The sequence below is a fragment of the Pyrgilauda ruficollis genome, unplaced genomic scaffold, assembly GCF_017590135.1.
Source record: "Pyrgilauda ruficollis isolate IOZ18807 unplaced genomic scaffold, ASM1759013v1 scaffold196, whole genome shotgun sequence".
Lineage (NCBI taxonomy): Eukaryota > Metazoa > Chordata > Aves > Passeriformes > Passeridae > Pyrgilauda > Pyrgilauda ruficollis.
This window is the reverse complement of record NW_024518762.1, coordinates 237,636-262,913: the sequence shown is the minus strand read 5'-3', so window position 1 is coordinate 262,913 and position 25,278 is coordinate 237,636. Positions and strand designations below refer to the sequence as shown.

At 42.6% G+C, this 25,278-nt stretch overlaps 1 protein-coding gene across 6 annotated transcripts in view; it reads left to right on the top strand.

Moving 5' to 3' along the window:
* The window catches only part of TANC1 (tetratricopeptide repeat, ankyrin repeat and coiled-coil containing 1), a 73,877-nt gene that overhangs the window by 6,674 nt on the left and 41,925 nt on the right, over positions 1 to 25,278 (top strand). For 3 of the 6 annotated variants that reach the window (XM_041466070.1, XM_041466069.1, XM_041466067.1), the window contains exons 1-2: positions 7,868 to 7,997; positions 22,999 to 23,073. In XM_041466070.1, coding sequence (XP_041322004.1) covers positions 23,013 to 23,073 — 61 coding nt within the window. In that variant the 5' untranslated portion in view covers positions 7,868 to 7,997; positions 22,999 to 23,012. Of the gene's footprint in view, positions 1 to 7,867; positions 7,998 to 22,955; positions 23,074 to 25,278 lie in introns of those variants that run through there. The other 3 variants (XM_041466072.1, XM_041466068.1, XM_041466066.1) reach the window with 2 other exon arrangements.

The window sequence follows — 25,278 nt, the reverse complement described above, 5'->3', positions numbered from 1 at the left end:
AGAGAGGAACCCAACTATATCTATCCTAATCCTACCCATGTTCTAAATATGCTTCAGCTCCATGCATAACCAGAGTAGTGAAATTGTACACTAAAATTGTATACTTAAATTCATGCTTAATGTGCAAGGTGGTACTCAAAAAATGGTTATACTGTCAATGAGGATTCTTTTTAAAGTGCACTTTCCACATGACTGCAGTGGAAAGCTATTGCAAATAGATGAGACACTCCCTCTAAAATCAAGGGATCCTGGGAAGGTTACCCAGAGTTAGTGTTGCCATTTAACACTAATATCTGCATCTTTTCATTCATCCATCAAATGTAAATACCCTTGTGTTGATTAAAGATTAAATTATGATCACAGGGGGTGGTGATTAGTAGCATATGCAGTAAATAATTTGGTTACACCTTGAATAAATAAAAAAAATTAAAATACTTCTTCTCCTTTGAAGACAACTGTTACTTATCTCTGATTCCATAACTGACTGATAGCCCTTGTGAAATACTATCAGTGTTATCCTGGACAACAGCAGCAATATACTTTATTGGTGTTGAAGCTGTAGGTATGGGATTTGGAAACCAGTCTGCTTTTGTATTGTTTACAGCACACTTCTATTCCCCAGGCTGGCTGTATGGCAGTGAACATTGTTATGAATGTCAGTGAACAAACAGGACTTGAGTCGAAGCTGTCCATGTGTTAAATGACTATCCATGCTCTCAAAGCCAAAATTAGCACAGCACACTGTAATGTATCGATGGCCAATACACGCTCCCTATACAAAGAATATTTGTAAAATCTTTAGAATTCTAATCTTTATGTTTTTTGTTTCTGAAGGAAATCAATAACTAGGGAAAAGTTGTAGGATCTGATTCTTCAGGCCTTTATGAACATCACTTTGTATGAAGCTGAACATTACTTAACTGTTTAAAGCAGTACATTCGGGGAGGAGGGATGTGCTTGGTGTAGAAGGGAGCTGTAGTAAATCCCTTTTGTGGCATAAATCAGGCAGTCATACAGGGATTGCTAAGGATGGAACAGTTCTGTTAGAAAGCCCTAGGCACTACTCTGTGCTGTGCACAATTGGCAAGTGCAGTCCCACAGAGATGAACTAAGTACATTCAGTAACTTGAGTTTCTGGCAAGACCATGTCTGTGGGCAGACAGGAGTTCTGCAGCAGGGTTCTGCAGCCCAGGTATCTGAGCTGCATCAGTCCGCCCAGCCCAACAAATCCAGGTGTGCCCTGCAGCTGTACCCGGGCTCCCGTGTATGCAGAGCACTGCTGCAGGGTGCTCTGCGAGCGCCCAATGGCCTGCCAGAGAGCAGGCTGCAATGGAAAGGATCTTGCAGGTGCTACCTGGGTAAAACTTTCACATGTTAAAACAGGTCCAGACAAGAACCTAGGCGGTCTAGTTTGATAAACTTTGTTTCATGGGCTTGCTAAATGTAGAGCAGGTGCAATCTCCTCTTCTGCTGTAAGATGAATCTTGCAGAGCAGGAAATCCTGGCAAGTGTTCTGTTCCATGTCCTGCTTGGTCAGGTGCTGTCCAGTTTGTGTTTGCACCATCATTGATGATACTGTGATGAGGCTGCTGTGCCTTCTGTTGCAGGGAGTTTGTTTTATTTAGTTCAAGCCATAATAATTAGCTTTCATTATTTAAATATCAATTGCCACCAAATTCAGCACAAAGAACAAATACAGTAGGTTTGCTAGAAAAATCAAACCCCTGCAGGAAGACTGTTTTCAGGCTTTTCATGGACTATTTCAAACAGTGCAGGTATTCAGTGAGAAGGACATGATTTCAGGAATGTATTTCTGCTCCTGATCTTCCTTTCACCATATTGGAGGACACAATGTTGATTAATATGCAGTTGTTGTTAGCTGTAGCCCTCAAAACACCTTACAGAGATGGAAAGCCAAGGGACAATGAAAGCTGTGAAAAGAGATTTCAGTACACATTGGTTGGTTCAATGTCTTTGTCAGCTTGGTAATGTCACATGTGCTGTTTGATGGCCTGAGACACACATGATCTGTTGGACTTCTCTGCAGGGAGGAGTTTCCTCTGGGGCAAGGAAGAGTCTCTACCCTGAAGCACTTGTTGCTCCTAGGTTGGGTGGTGCTGGGCAGAGCTGCTTGGGAATTCAGAACTGTGCAGCCTGTCACTGGTCTAGCAGGAGCTACAGGATATGCTGTTCAGTGCACAGACCAAGGCCTGAATTGAGACAAAGGGACTCCTGGCTTTTGTGTGAAACTGCAGCAGATGAAATGGCCAAGAAATTACACATGGCGAGACTAGGAAGTTGCAATAAAAGAGAACTACAGCACAAGACTTAATTTTAATAAACAAATATTAGCTGTTGTTTAAAGCCTTTGTGTGTTCCAGGATGTACTTGTTCAGCCTGTTCCTCTCTAAGTGGTATGCATAAATCTGCAAATCATTTCAAGCACAGTAACCTCTGCCTGCCATAGCAGCCCCAAAAGTCCTGGTAAGTGGTGCATACATAAGCCAAATAATTTCCTGAGTTCACCTTTAATTCCAGGATATAAGACTTTATTTCTACAATGTAAAAAAAAAAAAACCAAAACCCAAATTCAGTGGTCTAATCAGAGTCATCTGCCATACTTGTATTGTTCCTGTTGTGTGCAATTCCCACACCATGTTCTCAGGAAGGCACCTCTTGGTTTGGAAAATCTTGCTGTTGTTGAATACCCTTGTTTTCACATGTTGTCATTCCTTCTCTTCCCTCCTTGCACCTTCTCGCTGCCCTTTCCTCCTCAGCCTGCACAGGACAGCCAGCTGGTCAGGTGGCTGGAGGAATGTGTACTTTTATAGTATGTTTATGGTTCTTGTCATACATGGCCACAGATTCTACTCATTGCCATTATGCCACTCTTGCTCAATGTTAATGAAAAACTTCTAGATTATATTATTTACAGAAATTTCAGTCTGACACTTCATTTATAATGGGCTACCAATGTTTAATTCATTCCAGAATTGAAGAGGACTACTACAGCTCTGAAGTCTGAGCATTGTTGAGTGTTCAGCTAACAGGCACTCTCCAACTCTCCAGTTGTTTGTTAAAGCAATTTTATAGAGGTTTATAACTCATATCAAGAGAAGCTTATGCAGTTTCAAAGGTTATTAATTATTACATATGTACTGGATTTGCCACAAGAGGTTGCTATATGCCTACAGCTTGTTCCAGTTCTGCCAGCTGTGCTGCCCTCAGAAACACTGCTGTTTTCTGTCAAGGAGGTACATTTTAATCTGCTGGAAAAGTTTCAAAGAAAAAGAATAGGTAAGTTTATAAAAGCCTCATTTGGTATTTCATGGGGGACATGACTACCTAGAAGCTGTGAAGATACAAAGGGCATAATTCCATGGTAACAAAAAGTGGTATCAGACTCCCCACCCTTCCTCCAGTCTCTGGGTTCCCAGCTGGAGTCAGGTACAGGTGAGGCAGCACAAGGAACAGGAAAGAGTGCAGACTGTGTTGGTATTGGGTACATACAGTATGATTTTCTCAGTTTGTAGATGCTTACATAGTATGTTTCTGAATATGGTCACTTGATAACAAATTCATTGCTCCATGAACCAGGCAACATTAGAAAGTTGGATATAGCATCCCACAGTCAACAGTTATGTACTGAGGGACGAAGTTTCTGAACCCCTCTCTATACACAGTGTATTTCTTTTATATTTGGGCCTGACTTCTGTAGAGCAATTCAGATAGTTATGTAAAGGAATTATTAAGACTTTTCTTAAGTTATGATAAAAATGTTTTATATAATAGGTATCATTTTAGTTGCAAAATATGCAATTACCATATACTGAAATAGAACAGTCATTAAAATGAAGATTGATATTAAAATGTAAATTCAACCTTCTATTTCATTGATCATAACTTTCTTAAACTCCTTCTAGTTTAAATTTTTCACATTCAGTATGTTTTTTCAAAGTTAGAGAGAGAGCTGGAGCAAACTGAGCTACCTTTGAGCTATGTAAGCCTGAAATATTTGTTTTTTATATGTTATAATCAAGAAATATTAAATAATGAAAAGTAAGGTTATCTATTTTAAAAAACAGCTGAAATTGAAAGCTTTTAGTTTGGTTTATTCTGTGGATCTCAGCCTTAAAAAGTAAAAGGAGTCAAAAAGACAAATTTAGAGTGATTTTGCTGAAGCTGTTCACAGGTGCCAGCCAAAGGTGACGGGTGTGTTGCTCGTCTCTGGTGTGTGTGCATTTGAACTCTTCTCCAGTAAAGTCTGTTGAGGTTTCTGTAGACAGTAAAAAATGTAAATGTAAATGTTCTTTATGTGCTTGTAAATACATCACAAGGAGCCTTCCAATTAAAAGTTCTAGCTGCTGGTTCTAACATTGGTTTTGATGCCTTGAATTGTAATGAATAAAAAGGATAATAAAGGGGGTGACGGGAAGGTGGCAGAATGCCCTAAAACTTTGCAGACCTGGGCTGTAAGGAATTCAGGAATTTGGCTGGCAGAAGTGGCTACACTGCATGCTTCTACTGGTTGAAGTGCATATACTGTTCTAATAAGCTTACAGCTCACAAATAGGACTTTTTTCCCCCCTTGTCTCATGCTCTGCCAGTGAGGAGGTTCACAAAGGAAACTGGGAGGGAGCATAGCTGGCACAGGTGACTGAAGCTGACCAAAGGAATATTCCATACCACAGAATTTCATCCCCAGTCTGTGAACTGGGGGAGGTACCCAGAAGGGCCTGTCTAGATTTGGGAAGCAGGGGGTCTGGCATCATTCAAGCAATGGCGAGCAATTCCATTGTGCATCACTTGTTTTTACCCTTTTTATTATTTACCATTATTACTGTACATTACTTTATTTTCAATGATTAAACTGGTATTATCTCAACATACAAATTTTACTTTGATTCTCCTCCACATTCCACTGGGGTAGGGGTGAAGAAAGTGGGTTGAGTGAGCAGCTGCATGGTGTTTCGTCTCCAGGTGGGTTTAAAATCATTACAATCTACTACCTTAAAATCAGTAAATTGAGGATTAATACCAAATTATTATGTTGCATGAGAATGAATCTGCTGGGATAAAAGCATCTACATTGAATGGAAGCCTCTAAAATTTATGAATTATCTTCCTTGAAAGCACCTTCCAAAACCAAGAATTGGAATAGTTGGTTAAGATGAGAAGCATGAACTAACATAACCAACACTGAAGCTGAAAAAGGGAGAAAGTCTGATTTCTAATTTCTCTAGCCCCCAGCATATATGTTAATACAATGAACACTGCTGCCATTATATTTCAGTGTGATCTGATTCCTTTTTTCCTAAAAAAAAAAAAGCTATTAGAAGTTTGCATGATAAGTACGAGACTGAGGAGAGCCATAACCTTTGAGAGAAGGAAGAAGGAAGAGGTGAAGAATTCCAGTGGCTAAGAATGGATAAATCATCTGAACAAATGAGTGGAAGGAGCAGAGGGCAGAACAGTTAAAGTAGAACAGCTATGAGCTAAAGGCTTCCCAGAAGGAAGCTACTGATGAAAGCAAAAACCTTTACGTTCCTGATATCAAAAGCATTGCTCTACTGAGACAAATTGGGAAGCACTAGGATCCATTGTGAGCTTTCCTGTGAAGCAGCAGGACCTAAATCCAATTGACTGTAAACACTATTTCAAAACTTCTGGGTAGATATCTAGAGGAAGAGAGTGCCAGTGCTGGACCTGCTGAGGAACAGATCCCACAACAGTGGAGTCATAGCTCAGTTTCTTGTCTCAGATTTCAGAGACAAAGACAAAATGATAAAATGCTGCCCAAACTTTTGGTATTTCCTCTTAGAAGGAAAATTCTTTTATTTCCAGATGTAGGCCTCATCACACTGGCAAAATGTAGGGAAGAGAATGTGATTGAGAGGATTCTCCACTGGAGAAAAGACACTATGCTGCTGGCTGAGGTGCATTCAGCATCCTCCCCTTGTTTTGGATCCAATCTTCAGCTACCAAGTTGCTGAAGTGACAGTGAAAGAAGAGTAATGTCACTAATTGCTGTTGCTCATCAGCCTGAGGGCTTTGTCTCCGGTTCCTCTGCTCTTCTGACACCAAACAAGGCAGTTATGGCCAATGTTCTGCAGAGAATGTGCTGCTTGTGTATCAGCCTGCCACTTCTTTCTGAACACATACATGGATTGTCTTTGTGTTCCTTACAGACACATTGGAAGACATCTTGTGAAATGCTTGCATAGTGTAGAAAATGTTCTAGAATTCTCTGGCACTGTAATTCTGCAGTTAAATTCAGATTTGTTTTGTCATAATGCATTACATATGAAAATCAATCAGAGTTTGCACAGAAAACAGCAAATCCTTATTTATCCATTTATAAATGTATTTTGGATTGTCCCTACCTTTTCCTTTTTGGTGTGAGGAGGATTCATTTTTGTATTTAATTATGTGAAATTGTAGAGGTTGTGTGTAACAAGGCTAAGCACTTTGGCCTCTATGCAGGGAATAGCTGCAGTATTGGACACTTGGGGTGGAAGAAGCAAGCAGTTTCAGGTTGGGAGAGAAAAACATGTCAGCTGAGTGTTTCTGCTGACATTTTTGATTGATGTGCTCATAACAATGGCATGCAGATCAGCACTGCTAAACCTGTGTTATACTTAACATAGTTAATACCACCGGGCACTTCAGTGCTAACCCCACTGATGTAAGACAGTTATCTATCAACGTGTGACATTCCCAGCCAGAGACAATGCTCTTTGGTGGCTACTTTGGTACAGCTCATTGGGGTTACCATGGGTGCCCCACAGTAAAATTACCAGTACCTCGGGTTTTTTCTCATAAGCTACCATCTGAGATGTCTTTTTGAGGAGCTAAATATTTTAACAGCCTTGCTGCCTGCCATCATCTTCAGCCTTCAGATCAGTTTTGTGGATTTCTTCTGCAGTCTCTCATTCTTCGGTATCTTGGAAAATACGGATGGAGAGACCGGGAATGCTGTTCACTGCTGTATTCAGAGGTAATGCCACCTCTACATGTCTTGCTGATCCCTCATTTGTACAAGTAAAGAGCACACTGGCTTCTTTTGGAGCAGCAGCACTGATGTCATGTGGTTTTGCCAAGGCAGCTCCATACCCTTTCGAAGGTGCTGCCTTTCCAGGATGCAGTTTGTCTTTTTCTGTGTTGTGGGCAGCGCCACACTCCTTGTTCCTACACCTGGCATTTCAAATCTGGCTGTCTGAAATGCCTTGCATGGTCCAGTTCAGAAAGTAACTTGGATCAGTCTGAGATCTTCACAGAATCACAGGATGGGTCCGTTTTAAAGTGACCACAGTGGCTCATCTGGTCCAACCTCCCTGCTCACTCAGGGTCATCCCAGAGCACATGGCACAGGATTGTGTTCAGACGGTTCTTGAATACAAGCACCTGTGGAGGGAGACTCCACAACCTCTCTGGGCAATCCGTTCCAGACCTGCCTTTATTACTTATAGTATTTATATTATTTGTATTCCACTCGTCTTTTGCCGTGTGCAGTTTTTATAAGCTCCGATGCGATTACTTTCATGTTCCTGACGGAAGGCTGCTTTGGTGGAAGTGGATGTTCTCCGGTGCGGGGCTCGGGGCAGGAGCTCCCAGCCCCGAGCTGTGCCGGTGGGCTCTCAGGAGCAGAGCTCAGCCGGGCAGAGCGCACGGATGCTGGGGCGCTCCGAGCAGCACACGCGCCGCGGGCCAGGGGGAGGCTCTGCGGGGCTCTGCGGGGCTCTGCGGTCGGTGTCTGTGGAGCGGCCCCGCGGTTCGCGGGAGGGCGGCCCGGCCGGGCGGGCACCGCGCCGCTGCGCCTCACGCAGCGCTCCAGCCCGGCCCCGCTCCGCCCCAGCCCGTCCCGCGGGGGGCGGGCGCTGCCGCCGCCCCTCCCGTGAGCTCATCCCGCCGCCGCGCCTGCCCAGCCCGGAGGAGCCCGGAGCAGCCCGGGCTGGGCCGCGCGCGGAGCCCGAGGCGAGGGGCCGGGCCCGCCCTGGGTGAGACCTCCCTGCCTCTTCCTCTCCTTCCCTTCTTCGCCCCGCGCCCGGCCGGGCCGGGGGCTGCGCGGGGTCGGCGAGCGCGGAGCCGCCGGTGAAACTTTCTGGCGGAGGAGCGTGTGCGGGCATGTCGGGCAGGCTCGGGCCGGGGCCGGGGCCGGGGCAGGGCGCGGAGGGGCGCGGCCGGGCCCAGCGGGGTGGCCCACGGCTCGGGGGTGGCCGGGGCCGGTCCGGTCCGGGGGAGGCGCTGCCCGGGCGGGGCCCGGCCGGGATTTCCGCCTCCCCGGCCCGCACTGTCGCGTTTCGGTGACTGGGGCGGTTTTCATGCCTTTACCAGTAAACATCTGGGGGGAAGAAAAAAAAAAAAAAAAAGCTGCTTTCTGCAAAACTTGGTTTCTTGGTGGGGTTTGGTTTCGGTATTAGAAGGCGAGGAAGAGGCGCTGGGAAGAGGCACACGGCCCGGGCAGAGCCGGGCTGCGGGGTTGGCCGTGCGCGGGCAGAGCCGGGGGTGGGGTGGGGTGGGATGGGATGGGGTGGGATGGGATGGGATGGGATGGGGTGTAACGGGGTGTAACGGGGTGTAACACGTGCGTGTCTGTGGGTGACAACCTTGTTTTGACGGCTGGAGCAGAAGGGCCTGCCCTAGAGGTCATCAGTGTTCCTGCTGGAATCTCAAGCATTAAATGATAAAACGATCACTTGATTAGTTTTTAATATGTGAGTTACTGGTAGTGTATAGTAACAGTGTATTTTAAAGCAGACTTTCTTAAGCTTTCTGATTTCTCAGTATTTGTTTGCCATAGTCTCATAATGCATATTTGTTGGATAGGGGACTGGGTCCTGAATTCCTGTTTTCAAAAGTAGAATGTGGCTGGAGACATCTTAGTGTGAGGTTGGACCCCGGGCGATCAGGGAGGTTTAGCTGCGCCTGGGTGTGATGCAGAATGTGCTCCCTGCCCGCGGTCCCCGCTCTGCAGCCCCGCGGGGCCGGCTGGCAGTGGCACCCCTGCTCTGCCTCACGTGGCGGTTCCTGACGAAGCCAGTGCTTTTGCAGCGTTTAGAAAGCTAACAGCTGAGGATGTGGGAGGTTTACTTTGGGCTTCTGTGACTGCTGGGTGTAAAAACAGTTGGCAAGAGGTTTGTTCACTGGTCTAGAGTATTTTCAATGTTTTACTCATCCAGCCTACTTCAGAGTTTTGCAGGATTATTCAGTATATGCAGAAGTCCTATGTTACCTCGTATTTTTGATAGCTGTTGCTTAAAAATAGCCTGATACTTGAAAACACCAGGGAATTAGGGAAATAAGTGTGATGCCCTAGATCCTAGAAAATTTCCTCCCACTGTTGTTTAATATACAGTGGCCAAAAATGAACTTTTCCCATTTGTTCTGATCTGCTGTGTAAGTCCTGTTCAAGTGAAAAATGGTAGTATATTATTAAATAGTGCCAGTGAGCAAGGTAAACACAAGTATTGCTTCTTTTTGCCACTGCTTGGATAATGTATTCAGCGCTTCATTTATGCGGATGCTCTGAAGTTCTGGTTGCCTTGCTTTCTCAGTGTAGCTAACCATTGGAATGTCCAAATGGTGATGAATTATATCTGCTTTAGAGCCAAAACATATTTGGTTCGTGGCCAGAGTTGCTCAGCTTCCCATAAGAACATGTAGGAAAAAAGACATTTTGTGTGTATGACCACAGTCCTGAAGTTGATGCCATGGCAACTTTGTGATCTGAATTATATGTTGGAAGGCAGCTGAGCAGTCTTTGCAGAGGTGTTTGTTTTTCTTTAGCTGAACTTCTTCCTCTTATCAAGATTCTACCTTTCTTTGAAGGTGAAAGATTATTTAGCAAACTTTCAAACTCCTCTGCATGAAAGAACATCAGCCTCATCTGTTAGTTATTTGTAATGACACCTAAAAAAATGTGTAAATTGTAATTTATATCCATTATTTTTAAATTAAGGTTTATATGTAGGGATGCTGTTTTGACTAAAAAGTGGTATTTCAGGCTCTGTCAGGAGCTAGATCTTAATGTTTTCCAGAAAAATAGATAAAGGTCAGCTTTAGGTTTTGTGTGTGGGAAAGTCTGAGAAAACTGGGTTAGTTCAAATCTTTTTGTTGCTTTCAGCTCCCAAGACTTGATGTGGAGGTTGGAGAGTTTTTTTATCACAGAGCTGTGGCAATGGAAAAAAAAAAATCTCAGCATATGGCCTAACAAATGTGTAAGGTCTTATTTCTTAACAATATGTTTGTGTATAGGAAGCACCACTGTTAGAAAACTGACCTCTGAGTATTGAAGGCCCAGTGTAACACCAGGCTGGAGAAACCCCAGAAGCAACCTCTGGAACATCTCGTGATCCTCACTGCATTTGGTTTTGTGTTTAACTTTAGTTTGATAAGTGCATCTTTTTTTTAAATTTATTGTTAATAAGTTTGTTTTTGTGGAGCCTTAACCTCTCTGATCTTATCCTGAAGGGAAGTAAATAAAGGGATCAGTTTCTCATTAATGCAGAATACCTATTGTGTGGTCTAATGTTAATATGTCTGTTTGTCTCTTACTATCCTTTCCTTTTAAAATTCATTGTTTAGCATGACTGAATTAATCCCTTAGTATTCATTGTACTTGAGAAGTTCTGTGGAGGTATTTCAGCATGCTTAATTGACTAGATTTTTTATCTAAGTATAAAACTGTAGAGCTCAGGGATGGTCTCTGTGCTGCGTTTGGGCTCTCCACAGATATTTTGGAGTCTCCTGCGGTGTCCATCTCCTGCTCACTGGGGTGTAGGAGAGTCTGGACTGGAGCACAGGTTTTATTTCACTCAGTTTGTGCTTCAGTCAAACAGGGTGCTTTTGGTCTCCTTTCGTAGCTAAAATGTCCTCTTGCTCCCCCTCCCTGTCTTCCAGCTTCATGAGCCTTCAGAGGCTTATCCAGTGTAGTGATTTCACATTTTTGTGCTGTGTAGGTGATACGTCGCTGTGTAGGCCTTTTTCATCCATCGTTGCCACTCCTGCTTCTTGAAGTATATGCATTCTAGTTCATGGAATTACTTCAACTTCTAAAAGCCCTGTTTCTCTTGCTGTGTTTCCAGAATTTTGTTTTTGCTCCCCCCCTCACCAGGAGGAGGCCTGCTAAGCCATAGGCTTAATCTGTAAAGGTACTTTGTTACTGGAATATTCGGCTTTGCAATATCTTAGTTTCAGTGCTTGGCCTTCTTGTGTAAAGTATGGAGGAGATACTCCTGTGCCTGAGGGATGTTCATTCGGGTGTGGGAACCAAGGGCCAGCAGCTGTGCCTGTGAGAGGTGTTTCTCCACTGAGTGACTGGGAGCATTGCTGGCACTGGGCTTTGTTTCCTGAGGTGCTGGCACCAGTTTAGTATTTCGCATATTTTCTCCTCTCGATCTGGAACACTCATTTATAATAAGGGTGCCGGTCTGAAAGCAGAAGTTCCACTGGCTTTTGGAGTGACCAGCTGTGCCAACCAGCCAGCTTGGAGGACGTGAGGTGTCCCACTGGTGTCGTGTCCCACGGGACAGGTCCTTGGGTGCTGGCAGAGAACAGTTTGCTCTCGGCCTCATGGCTGGTGTGACACCTCAGCCTGGGGTTCTTGCTGGGCTGCAGAGGTGATGTGCGGTGATGGCAGCGGTGAGTTCTGCCACAGAAATTTAAATGTCTGAAAGAAATTTACTTTTAAATTACTTACTGAAATTTAAATGTCTGTGGTCAAGTCAAAAGCTGCCTTCACAGTCTTGATGCTGTTGAAGGTGGTGGCAGTGCTCACTGAATTATGCCTGTCTGACCTTTTTCTGTAAATACTCTGTGTCAGTAGGTGCAGGGGTTATGGTTTGCAGTGTTTGTGAGGTGACTGGCTTGGTGAGGCACTCTTTGTGAAGCATTTCTCAGGCACTTTTACAATCTAAATGGCCAAAATAATTTTGGGAATGCAGGTGGTCTTGAAGTCGTCTAGTTCTTCCTCATGTGTGTTAGGGAATTCAGCTGTATCTAGATGTGTATGAAATTGGAAAACTATATGCAGCTTAAAGTTCTAGTGTTCTTAAGCACATAATAAATATGTGCAATATATAAAATATATAAAAGTTACAGATATGTATTTTGAATATCAGAGGGTTTTTTTTATCAGCTGCCCGTAATTCATGGTGATGCAAGTTGGAACTTGTGAATTATCATTAAATAATAAATTAAATAATTAAATACAGATTTCCTCCATGTTTTAGAAACAGGATGGTCTTAAAAAAGGAAAAAACTCCACAGCCTGCAGTAGAATTGTTCGCAGTCTCATTTCGCTCTGCAGCAGAATTGCCCCCTGATTAGTGATGCAAGTGTTAGTGGAATTTATTTTTAAGAAAAGACACCTGGTGGCCCAGCTCTGTCAGAATGCCCCCATGTAGGGGGTGTGCCAGGTGACAGTGGCACATAGCCCGCCTGACAAGAGGTGTCACAGCTGTCAGGGCTGGGGGGACCCTGAGGGTGGCACAGGACGAGCCATGGGGACAAGGACAGGGGACAGTGTGGGACCCTGAGGGTGGCACAGGACAAGCCATGGGGACAAGGACAGGGGCAGTGTGGGACCCTGAGGGTGGCACAGGACGAGCCATGGGCACAAGGACAGGGGCAGTGTGGGATCCTGAGGGTGGCACAGGACGAGCCACGGGCACAAGGACAGGGGCAGTGTGGAGTGTGGCCATGGGAGCGTGTAGCTGCCGGCAGGAGCTGGAGTGCTGAAGCTCCTTGTTCCCGAGTCGTTTCTTACCTTTCTGCCTGCCTGTGCCCCTGTGTAGCTCAGACAAATCTGTAATTAAAATATCCAAGAGTTGCAATGTTTGCAGCAGAGCCTGAAGATTTGTGAGAAGCCTTTCTGGCTTGGTGCAGGCTGTGCTGAGTGCTCTGGTTCTGATGGGCAGGCACCCTTGGCCGCATGGAGCCTCGGCCTGCCCTGTGGGTGTCACTGGCTGTCACATACACCTGCTGGGCAGGGGGAGCTAGTGTCACCTGTGCCTTGGAGCCCTTAAAGTGCATTTTCAGAAGCGTGTAGGATGAGAGGGTGAAGGGCTGCTGCTTGTTTGCTGCATATTTTATATATTTGATTATTAACTGCTTTGAGACCACAGGATTTTCTAAAATGTTTGCTGCACTATGCTGCAGTTGTGTATATGGTATAGGTTGTTTTTTTGTGTTGTTTCTATTTGCTAGTGGGGTTTCTTTGGTTTATTGTTTGGAGGTCTATTGCTTTCTTTTTTATTTTTTTAAGACTCGGTCTTAGTCATGGTCAGATTTAGCTCCAGCAGGAGAGGAGCTGGAGCTTGTTAGCACACAGGAAACGCCGTGGCAGGAGGTTTTTGATGTGTGTGTGTGTGTGTAAATGTGAACTCTACAGCCCCATGACGGAATCGGGCCTGTGGACCTTTGGGTAGGTCACAGTGGTTTTACATCTTTAAATGTTGTCTTAGATTCTGGTGGAACTTTGCTACATTAAGTAGTAAATATGTCTTGTCAAAACCTGGTAGTTTTATGTTAATTCCAAAGCTATCACTCTTAAAACAGCAGAGGTGTTTAATTGCTGAAAAGACAGTTCAGATTTTATCTGCTTCAGCTTTGTGTTATCTAGAAAAATACTAGAATTTGTGTAGTCTAAAGATTGTGCTTTTCTCTTTTCAGTCATTTACAATTAAACTAATCTATTTCTGTCTTAGCAGGTGTCCCTTCCTCAGGATCTATATTTCTGACTTCAACAATTAAGTATTTGAACAATATCCAAGTAAGAGTAAATAGAAGCACAAGATAACATTTGCTTTTTGAAATTTAAATGAGGTGGAAGTTGGTAGAGGCTTGGGTTTTTTCTTTTTCTGTGTTGTGTGGGGTTTTTTTCTTCTTCTCTGTTGTGTGGGGTTTTTTGTTGCTTGGGGTTTTTTTTGTTGCTTTTGAACAAGAATGACAAAACACAAAATATTCTTAGTGTGAGTTTTAGGGAGACTGGTTTTGTGCTTTACACCAGAAATGCCTTTGGGTTCAGTTGATTATTTAGTTAATTTGCTTCAAGGTCTGTTTTACACTGGGCTAAATACCACTGAGCTCACAAAGGGATTTTTTTTATGTTAGTAAGGACTGAGTTCCTGGATTTTTCTACAAAATTTCCTAGCAATTGAAAGTTTGAAGAGGAATATTGCTGCCACAAAACGTAGGCACGGTTGGATAAAATTTTCAGCACTTCCTAACTACTGATACAGAATGTTTATGTCATGCAAGAATTCCTTTGAAAAGTTGGAGACATTGTGACAAGACATGAAGGGAAGACTTTGCTTTACTCTTAGATAAACTATACTTGGCAAAGGTAGAATGGATTGTGCCTTCCAGCATTATGTGCTAATCTGTTGTGCAGTTTCAGAATTCAGTGGTGCTGGTCTCAAAACTCTAGAAATACAGAGCTGGTGTGTATGTTTTTGTTTATTTATTCTCTGTCTAAGGCATTCTTTGTGCCACTGTGGTATGTCACCAGATATTTTCTGTGAGTTTGCAATAAGCCACCCAGTGATTGATGGCAGCAGCTTATGAAGTGTTTTATACTCATTTTGAGGTACTGGGCATAGTTTGAAAGTCTGAGGGGAAAAAAAAGACTTAATTAATACTGGTTTTTTTCGCTGACCAAAAGTGTTGCACTTTGTCCTTTAAAGACAATAAGGAAAGAAGAACAGAAGTGACATAAAATTATTTTTTTCCTGCTGAAGTTCAAAGCTTGGTAAAAGTCTGCACCAGAAGAATCTGCTGAATGGTTTGTCAGGGAGGACTTGTTTCTCTTTTTGCTGCTCCCATGCCCGTGCAGGAGTTTCCCCAGGGCTCCTGCACTCTGTGTGCAGTGTGTGCCACCAGAACTGCCTCGGGTCTCAGTGGGGATCTGGGCTTCTCCAGAAAGCTCCTTTGTGCATCCCAGGCATCTGCCTCACTAGCACTTGAGGAATCTCACACTGTCCCGCAATCTGGTAGAAAAAAGTTTATTTTCTACCTGTTTCCATCATCTCTGCTAATAGGAAAAACAGGTGCTTTTCTTCTCTGTGAGCCTTGCTTGAGCCTCCTTTCTTCAGTTCTCAGCCTTCCCCAGGAGAAAAACTGAAACAAAAACTGAATTTTGTTCCTCCGCAGTGTTTCTTCTGTTGGCAGGATTTTGGCCTGAGTGAGTTGTTGTTGGTGATGCATGGCTTCTCTTGGTATATCAGTGAACTCGGCCCATGTGGTGTACAGTGGCTTGTAGCATCTCAGGAGCAGGCACCGTCTTGGCAAACTTGAAAGATTTACACAGACTTAAGATTTTAATGAATAATTTCTTTTTTTTTTTTTTTTTGAAGTATAGAAGTTTGTGTTCCACTAGTCAAATTCTGGTTGTGAGGATTTAAATTTATTTGGTTTGGACACTTGCCTGTGGAAGGAATGCTTTTTGGCATCTGAATTAGAAACTATAGTGGTGCTTGACTGTTTAATTACTGAAAAGAACAGGACGACTGTAAAATTTTAATAAATAAGGGCTTGCTGGGTATTTAATATTTTTGGTAAGAGCATGTAGGATCTTGTCTGCACCAGGGAGTTATTGCAGACTGGGGGAGGGTGTGAATGTGAAACACTTTTCCCCCTTGTATAGACAAGCCTTTAATTTTTCTTGAGTGAACCCTGGGATGTTCTGGGTATTCCATGTTCTTGTCCTTAAATTGAGCTCTGCAGGGGCTGACGAGGAGTTAGTTATACCACAAGCCTGTGTCTGGTTCTTGTGAATAATCTCCGTGGTTTGGGGCCTGTGTGTGTAAAGAGAGCTCACCTGTGCCGGGCTGGGGCTCGGGGGAGGCCTCGTGTGAGATGCCACTGGGGCAGGAGTGTGCAAAGAGCTGATCTTGATGCTGTGCAAGGTCTCACTGGGGCAGGAGTGTGCAAAGAGCCAATATTGATGCTGTGACAAGGTCTCTCAATGGCACTGCATTGTACACTGAAATGAGAAGCGATTCAAGGCAAAAGGAATTGGGAGAACACAGATGTTTAAGTGTTTGCTTGTGGTTACACTACAGAAGAATGCCTGAGCCTGGTCCATAAATTAACACAAGCAGGTAATTAAAAATGTAAGGTTTACATTTCACAAGAGACAGAAAAAGGCAGCATCCCAGGATCTGACGTGGAAGGCAGGGAGAGTATTATTTTTGTTTTGCCTCATTCTGGTGAGTGAGATTTCAGGAAATAGCCAAGCTAATTGAACAGTTTGTTTTGATTCCGGGGAATGGCATTCCTTCCTTCTGTATCTGCTGTGAGATCATTCCTTTTTCCTACGTCATCTCCTGTGTAAGCACAGAGAAGATGAATTGCATGTGGCACAGTGCAGCAGGAGCACAGGGCTGACCCCACTGGCCATCTGTAAAGGCTGCACCTGTATGACCTGGAGAAAACTGGGCTTTGCTCCTCCTAGGGGAAATGGAAATGAGATTGTTCCCCTTCCTGCAGGCTGCCGTGAGCTGTCATGTGTTCTGAGATGCTCTGAGGTTGAAGAGGCAGTACATATAGATACCCAACATACTTTCTGGATTATTAATGTCTGTTCTTTAGGTATCCTCAAAAATGTTAATGTTTCATTCCAAAATTTGCAAATTTATTTTGTCCACAAAGATATATACCATTCTTCCTCTGTGTGTGTGTGCTAGTGTTTCCTGGATAGTCCAGTATGTTTGAGCTTTGTGTTCCTTGTGTTGCTGCTCATTCCCACATTTTAGGGTCACTTAGCACTTGCTATTCTTTTATTATTTTTGGAAGGAGGAGGGTTGCAGGAGGTACTGTCATGTCATATTAATTTTTATTAACTGTCTAATCCAAAACTAGCACAGGGATCAATTTAGACAGTTATGTTCTCTGAAGGAAGTAATTTTGCTTTGTATTTTTGATGGAGGTTTCCAAGATTTTCTTGTGTGACTTGCCCTGGCCAGGGGGCTGGACCAGATGACCTCAAGAGGTTTTTTCCAGCCTTAACCATTGTGTGACTCTACCCTAGTCCAAGGAGTCCTAATGAGTCCTAATGTTTCCTTTCTGTCATTTTGGATATTTCAAGCATGCATATTGCTCTACCTCTAGTAACTAAAGCTAGGGATAGTTATCCTGAGGAAGGAAACATCAGTATCAATTTGATGTCAGACTAGTGTATTTTAAAAGCTACATTAAAACCTTCAGAAGTGTTTACATAGCAATATATATGTTCATCTCTGCCTGTGAAGCAGGAAGTAAGTAACATGTTGTTTGTGTACAGATTTTGGATAGAGCTCTGCATTAGTTTTCTGGAAAGAGTGAGTGGCTGTGATTCCCAGCCATTTCAAGATCAGGTATTTTGTGATTTGGGTTTATAGAAAACATATTGTCCCAGAATTTGTAAGGGTAGCTGACATGGGGGAGAAAAGATTGACACCACATACGGGTGCGTGTTCTGGTCTATGTTTAAATAGAGATCTGTAGTGTTAGGAGAAAACTGTTAGTAAAACAGGAGAAAAACTCCATGAAAAAAGCAGACAATCCAGAAAATCCTGAAAATACCTGATAAGGATGAACAATACAGGAGATTTGGAACTAGAAATGATAAGGAACTAAAATAGAAAGAAGCTTTGAGTTTTATCAGCACCATCATATGTTAGCATTCAAGGAAATACAGCTGTCATTAGTGTGATGTTTCTTTAAAAAAATAAAAATCTCAGGCATGCTAGATTAACTGAAAACCTGCAAAGTAGCTGTGATGATGAAAAAAAGTCACCTCTTTTATATTCTGGACGTAATACTGACCTTGTTTAGGGTTTTGTTTGGATCAGTTAGTTTTATAAGTCATAACTGAAGAAAGGGAAGACTGTAAAAAGGTAGATGGCTGTGCTCTTGGCCTTTTCTCTGGGGGGTCTCAGCAGAATGGGAACAAAAAGTCTAAAGCACCTCTGCTGTGGTCAGAAAAGCTGTGAACAGGTGAGATTTTCAGGTTATACTGACAGCTGCTGCTCTTCTTTCCCAGTGTAGCCAGACAGGTGATTCCACACGCGATTCTCCATCTGCAGGACTGCAGATCCTCGGGGTTGGTTCAGACAGGGCTTGCGACCTTTGGAGGGATTACTTCTGGAATACTTCTGTGAGTGCTCTCCATCTGCTTCAGTGAAGACCAGTTTCTTCAGTGCTTCAGGGTTGTTACGAGTACTGGGGAGCAGTAATCTGAAATTATGATAAAGAGTAATTTTTGCAGTGTCTGGCACCTGCCCAAGATTTTTGGACAGCAGTCAAGTGAAGCGACCAGCTTTTCCCCTGTGTTGGCAGCCCTCAGGGAAACTGGCCAAAATAATCAGCAGTTTGGTGAAAGAGTAAGGTAGCAGAAAACTGGGTGATTGCAGAGCATAATAGTTACATCTCTGGCATCTGAGAAATGAAGTCTAGATCCAGACTAGTGGGAAAAAAGCTACTGCAGAAGCACATTCTAACAGCTAACATGATAATGAGGTTTTTCTCACACTTCCTCATCTTTCACCTCTTCTTGTATTTTAATAGTGCTTCAGGGCATAATTCCACTTCAGAAGTGAACAACGAACTGGAAAGCTTGCTGTTGTTTTGCAGTTTCCTTTTTTAAACTGCTGCATAGCTTTCACTGGGTCAGACGAGAGGGGGAAAATGTGGAGTATCTCACTGGTGAATTTAATAATGATTAGATGATTGAGTGAAGAGCAAATGATGCAAATGTACTGCAGCTTGTCAGTTTTGTATCTGTATTGTATCTGTTTGTACTTAGATTGATCTTTCTGCATAAGAAACACCTACAGTATGGTAAAGGCCATAATTGTTTAGGGTATTGTATAAAAATATTTCAATAGTAACTATTTAACTTTAGTGGATCTGGCTAAATATAGTGTATTGGAAACATTATATATGCCACTTTTTACTTGGCTGTAGTGAGAAAGGGTCAGGGACAGATCTCTCCAGTGTATGCTTTATCATTTTCGTTCATGCGTTTGAATCATCATAACACAAATACATCTCACTGGAAATTGTATCTTAAAAGTAAAAGCACTATTCTCTTCAAATGTCTGTTCATTCATGAATTAGTAGTCACATATCTGGAGGTATGCCCTCTGTTTATTACAAAATGCTAGATATTGATGGCCCAAAATGTAGTAATTTTAAAGGATTTTTTTACTTACTGTCTTGATTTATTGCATCAGTAATACCTTGCTTCTTTAAGTATTGTTTTTTGCTGTATATTCCTCTTGTTTGAAATCTGCAGTTCAGCTAAAGGACTTTGAATTTGCCAGAAAAGGGAAATGTTGGAACTTTTCTGTGTGACACATAGAATGGTGCTCTGAATGTGTTAGTAGGCAGTGAAAGCAGTTCTGACTAAATGAAGTTTTCTTTCGAAGCTTAGGATTTTGGGATTCAAATACTTGAATCTTTGGGTTCAAAAATGCAAAATACACTTTAAAAAATACAGATTATTTGAAGTATGTGTTTAATAAATCCCACACTGAAAGGTGGCAAATACTTAAGTACTTCTGTGCAGACAGTAGACTAAGATGTTCTACCTTGTATTTCTTTGCGAATAAATGCTCGCTGGTTTTCAGGATTGAAATGGGGAAGTTTGAACACAACTGTGGGTGGGAGTAAGCTGAGGGTGAGGAGTGTGAATGTCAGTAGTCCATGGGTATTGGCTCAGGTGCTTACCTGCCATGTGGGAGTAGTTTATTTGACCTCTGCAGTAGTGATGAACTCCTGTGGGTAGATGTTTGAAAATAACCCTCTCTGAAAGGTGAGCACTCCCATGCAAGGAGGTTGCTGAGTTTTGAGGACTGAGTTGCAGGCTGAGTGAAAATGTGGGGAGATTTTTCCATCTCTACTTTTCAGAGGGGATTCCTCAGGTAATGAAGTACTTATCTTACAAAGGTTGAGACCTGTTGCATGTGCCTGTGCTCCTGGCTCTTTCCATGACCTAAGATTTGTGTTTTATAAAGCTGACGATGTTTTGGAGTTGTTCATAAAGATGCTGATCATTATAAATTCTTGAATCAAGGGACTTTCTGCCCTTTCCCTTCATGCTCTGAGCAGGAAGCATGTATGGAACATCTGCAAGAAAACAGTTGAACTGGTGGGAGGACAGCATCCCTTTGAAAATGCTCTTGGTGTGAGCTGTGAGTCCACCTTTGTCAGCAGCTGACAGGGTTTTCAATTCAACAAGCAGAAGTGTTCTGTTGGGACAGTGTTATTAGCACTCTGGGATAACAAGTCTGCATCTAATACCCATTTTAAAATGGGAATGGTAGTTTTTAAATCTTTAAAAAAACCCAACAAACACCAAACAAGTGGTTTCATGGCAGAATTTAAAAATGGGAATTAAGAAAATATGAACTGGAGTTGTGAAGTGAAGCAATTGCAGTAGCTGAAAGGGTTCCTGAAGTCTGGGTCAGGGAGTTTTTCTACTCCAGCTTAGCTGTGAGAAGAGAGAAAGTGCAGTGTGCTTAGAAAGACAGTGTGCAGCGTTACTGTAAAATATCCTATTAATACAGTTACCTTTGAAACAGAACAACAGCTAGTATCTTGTGCCTGCTTCAAGGGATGAGAAATTATAAATGCACACTATCGCTGTTCACTTCAGTTGGTGTTACTGAGGTGTGAACTATGGGTATGAAGAAATATGTCATCTGAAGCTGGAATCCTTTCGGATGTATGTCAGTAAGCATCACAGTAGGTGCAGATAACTTTGTTTATATCTTTTGGATTTGTTTATTTTGTTTTTTAAGTAACACTGAAGTCTGAAGCATTTCTAAGCTGTAGTAGTTGGTTCATTCCCTCAGCGTTCAGCTGCACACTCTGGAATGTGATGCTGTGCTGAACCCAGGGTGGTGGTTTAGCATTACTTCAGAAGACAGTTTATTTTTTATACCTTTCGCTTGCAAACAAAGAGCATTGCTATTGCTTTGCTGTTGCAGCCCTTAGGGTTAGCTCTCTCTGTGTGCATAACTCAGACAGCAAAAGGTGAGTTGCTTTGGAAGTACTTATCTTTCATTTTATAGGGGAAAAGGAAGGAAGTAGACTTTATTTCCAGGTAGCAGGCACTTTTCATATCCATGCTGAATGTGGTCTGAATAAGCAACCATCTTGCATGCCAGTTGTGTTCTGTGTTAGAATAGATCCATGAAGAACTCTTTGCACAGTAGGGAAATTGGCCTCAATTCCAAAAAGAGAAAATCTAGGATGGAATTGTCCTTGATTCCTTTTATTTGGTCTCTCATTAACTCTTATTTATATTCTAAGAATAGGAATGACATACACTGTAGAGTTTCAGTTCTATATGAAGCCTGTCTGTCCTGATTAATAGAAAATTCACACTTGTATTTGCAAAGTAAGAAAGTTAAATATAATATGTGACTTTTCAGGTCTTACTTTTTTTCCTTCCCTCTGCCACTCTATTCTAGCTACGTATGTATGTATGTATGTTTGTTAGATTCTGAAATTCATTAACACCTTCAGGTCCTACCACTGCATAATACAGGCTTTCTAACATGGCAGATGGTTTTTGTATGCTTATTTTGATGAATTTATTTTGCCTTTTTTTTTAAATCAATTTATTTTGCTTCGTATCCAATAAGCAATCATAAATTACTTCCTTTTAGTGTATTTCATTTTTCGGTTAGATGATCGAGTTTTGGGGGTGTGTTTGTGAGCTTTTTCAGTTTTCTTGGTGCTGAACTTGGAGAGGGCTGATTAGTTCCGATCCTGTGGGAAGCAGCTGGAAGTGTTGTCTGTGCCGTGTGCGCGGCAGAGCCCCGGGCAGTGCCACCCCAGCACAGCTTCTGCCTGCGCGGGCACCAGCCCGTGGTGTGCCTGCTGCCAGCTGTGCGAGGGCTGCGCGTGGGGTGTGATCCAGGCCCTGGAAACCTTCCAGTCTTCTGGGTACCGTCCGTTGCGTGTGCTTCAGGATATTCATAGGAGCTGAACAATTCTGTTGTACTGATTTCTCTTTCTCCGCTTTATTTCATCAAATGAAGAGAACTTTCCATGGATCTAATGGATCTTTGAACTATCTGTGGATCTAATCTATGGATCCCTCAATCCATAGTTTTTGGATGGAAGACTTTTGCTTTTCCTGTTGATTTCATGTGGCGTTCATGGCAGTCTGTTACATAAGACAGCATAGTCAGATTACTTCCCCCCCCCTTCTTGTTGCATATTCCAAGTTTTCTTAAATGAGATACCTTTTGAATTTTTCCATAGAGAAAACAAATGAAATTACAATTCTCAGATGCTCCCAGAAAGCTTTTTGAGAAAGACGTGATCTTCATAATTCCTTCCATTCTGTTTTCCTTGCTCTGTAACTGAAGCTACTTCTGTAAAAGAATTGTCTTTCAGGTTTATCAGCCCAAATACATTTTTCTTATACTTCTCTGCAATCTGCAGCTGTTGCTCACTTGAGGTTGCCTGTTAAGTGTGCCGTGTGGCAGGCAGAAAGTGTTGTGGGGATGGAGGAGTTTGTTCCTCAGTTCCCCTGTGTGCTGTGCGTGGCACAGATGGGGGTGGTACCATGTCCTGCTTTATCCCTGCTGTACAGTCTTGCAGTTGGCATTCCCAGCTGACACCAGGCTGCTCCCACTGCCGCCAGTCAGGCGGCTGAACCCAGTCAGAAGTTAGAACTTGATTTTAGTTTATTTTGCTGGAGTGTCTTACAGCAACTTACACGGGTTTAGCCCTGTAACTGCAGTTGGATGTGGAATGTGGGAAATGCTGCATTACTTTTCTGTACCAGAAGACAGCAAACTCTTAGATGCTTAGTTCAAGTATTGAAACATTTCTTGTGCATCAGTACTTTGCTTAACCAAGTGACACTGTAAGAAATAAATGTGACTACCAAAAGGTTTCTCGTAATTCTTTCACTGTTTTATTTGTATTGATTCTGTTTGTTTTGACTTGTGTGAATGGATGTTGCATTTATTTTTGTTTCTCTCTGTTATTCTCTAGGAGCAACATTTAAAATGTTAAAGGCCGTTCTAAAAAAGAGCCGAGAGGGTGGCAAAGGGACCAAGAAAGACCCAGGTATGAATATTATTGCCGTGTTTCATACCCCAGGTGAGTTAGCACTGCAAAGCCAGGACTGTCCATCCTGTGCTGCAGCAGTGCCCGTCCTGGGGGCAGCTCCCTGTCCACCTCCCCAGCTGCTGCCTGGGAGCAGGAGCTGCAGGTCTGGCCTGCCTGGAAGGCAGCTCCAGTGCACTTACTGCTGCATCTCCAGCAGGCAGCACGGGGGAGAGCAGTTGGTTGTGGCTGTTGCTCTAGAACAGGCTATGTGAGAGCAGGCTGTGTGTGCTGTGCTGCCAGCTCCTACACGGGCTGGGGTATCGTGGACGTTATGTATCTAATAAAATAGAATTTTTATTATGTCTTTTGAAGAGAAATTACTGAATTAGTGAAAAGTTATTAAGCTGGTTATCAGGTTTCTATTATGTTCTAGTTTTTGCTTTAACTACAGAGATTTTTTGAAGGTAAAAGTAATCATTATCAACAAATCTTACTTAAAATTAAACTTATTTTAATGCTAACCATAAATTTAGTAGGCCACTACTTACCTGCATTACCTTCCAGGAAGAAGGGTAACTAAGAGCTCTCCTTGCCATCTTCAAGGGCAAAGAGGGCCCAGCAGTGCTTGTTGAGGAGGAGCAGTAGCTGTAGATGTGCAGGTGTTGGTGCCTGCTGTGAACCTGCCTGCTCTGTCGTGCTGCTGAAGTCTTTGCTGCAGTGGCTGGAAAGCTCCTGCACCTGAGTGAAAGTGACCTGTTTTTTAGAGTTACATTTTTAACTTCAGACTATTAATGTAGACTAACATTTCTGATTTTCTCATGAGTTTGATCCTAAATTATCCATTAGAGTAAATTTATGCTCTTTGGCAACGTGAACTTCTTACTCCCAGAGCAAAATACAAATAAATCTGAATACTTCTTAAGTGTATAAAGAACAGAGCATAATAAAGCTGCCATGTCCTTGTTTATTGGCACCTTTAAAACAACACAATCCTGCTTTCTTGGAAAGCAAGTTACATACATGTCTTGCATTGCAGCTTTTGAAATATGCAGTTACTCTGAGTCCTATAAGGGGAGAGTATTTTCACTGTTCTTTTGCAAAAACTGGTTCTGAGTTCATCTGGCAGGTAATGTGTTCTTCAGGAAATTTCTGTGGTCTTGTGAAGTTTTGACTCTGCCCCAGTTCCTTTCTGAATGTCTGGGTGATGGGAACTATGCTGATTAGAAAAAACATTGACACTAGATCAGAGATGCACAGAAATGATCACAGAGCAACACGAAAGGCATCCTGTTAATTTTGTGTGATGCTGACTTGAAGTTACCAGCTAGGGTTGTTTAAACAGAGTGGGCTAAATATTCCTGTGGTGAGGCTTTCGCTGGTACATTTTTTGTTAAAATACTAGGTGGAAGTTGCTTTTGGCTCGAAAGGAAAATCAGGCTGTTCAGAATGGAGCTCTGACCAGGCTTTGATTAAAATCTGGAGATTGGAAAAACCTCTTCCTGTAGGTCAGAAAGCATGGCTTTTTATTTTAGGATCTCATGACATCTGTCTGTATTAATGTGTGCAAAAGAAGATTTTTCTCTGTTTTTGCAAATACAATGCTGCTGTATTTCTGAGCAGCAAGGGAAGAGTTAGAGTGTGGGAAGTTCTTTGGTTTAGTTTTTGGTTTGTTTATTTGTTTGGAATTTTTTGTTCTTGTTTTTTAACAGAGCTCTAGAGTTTCATATATTAATTAGACGTTATGGAAACCAAGTGTTGGGAAAAATTGGTGAATAGTGCCTGGTGAGGGCTAGAGCAAGGAGGAGTTCAGGAGCAGCTTTTTAAAAGGAAGTAAATAGTTGATACATTGGATTTCAGAGATTTTGGGGTTTTTGTATTTGAAGATGATGTAAAAAGTTTGAAGGGAGATGTGTGCATTTTATTCTGTTCTGTGTTGCACCAGGACTTTCTATAAAGTTATGTCCAGTTTATTAGCTTTCTCTTTTGTTCCAAAGGACATTCCAATTCTTCCAGCTGTAAGACATTTCTCCACTTTTAGAAAAGATGTGAAGCAAGGCAAAGAACATTGGTCTTCGTAGAGCTTATTTTTTGCTTGCTCATCTCCCTGGTCTTTGAACTGAAAACAGGGAGAAACTGAAGGGTTTCTTTGATTGTAGAGTTTTCCCACTTCATGGTCCTTTGGATATGGAATAACAACTAAAATGTCCTGCTCTCTGAAGAGAG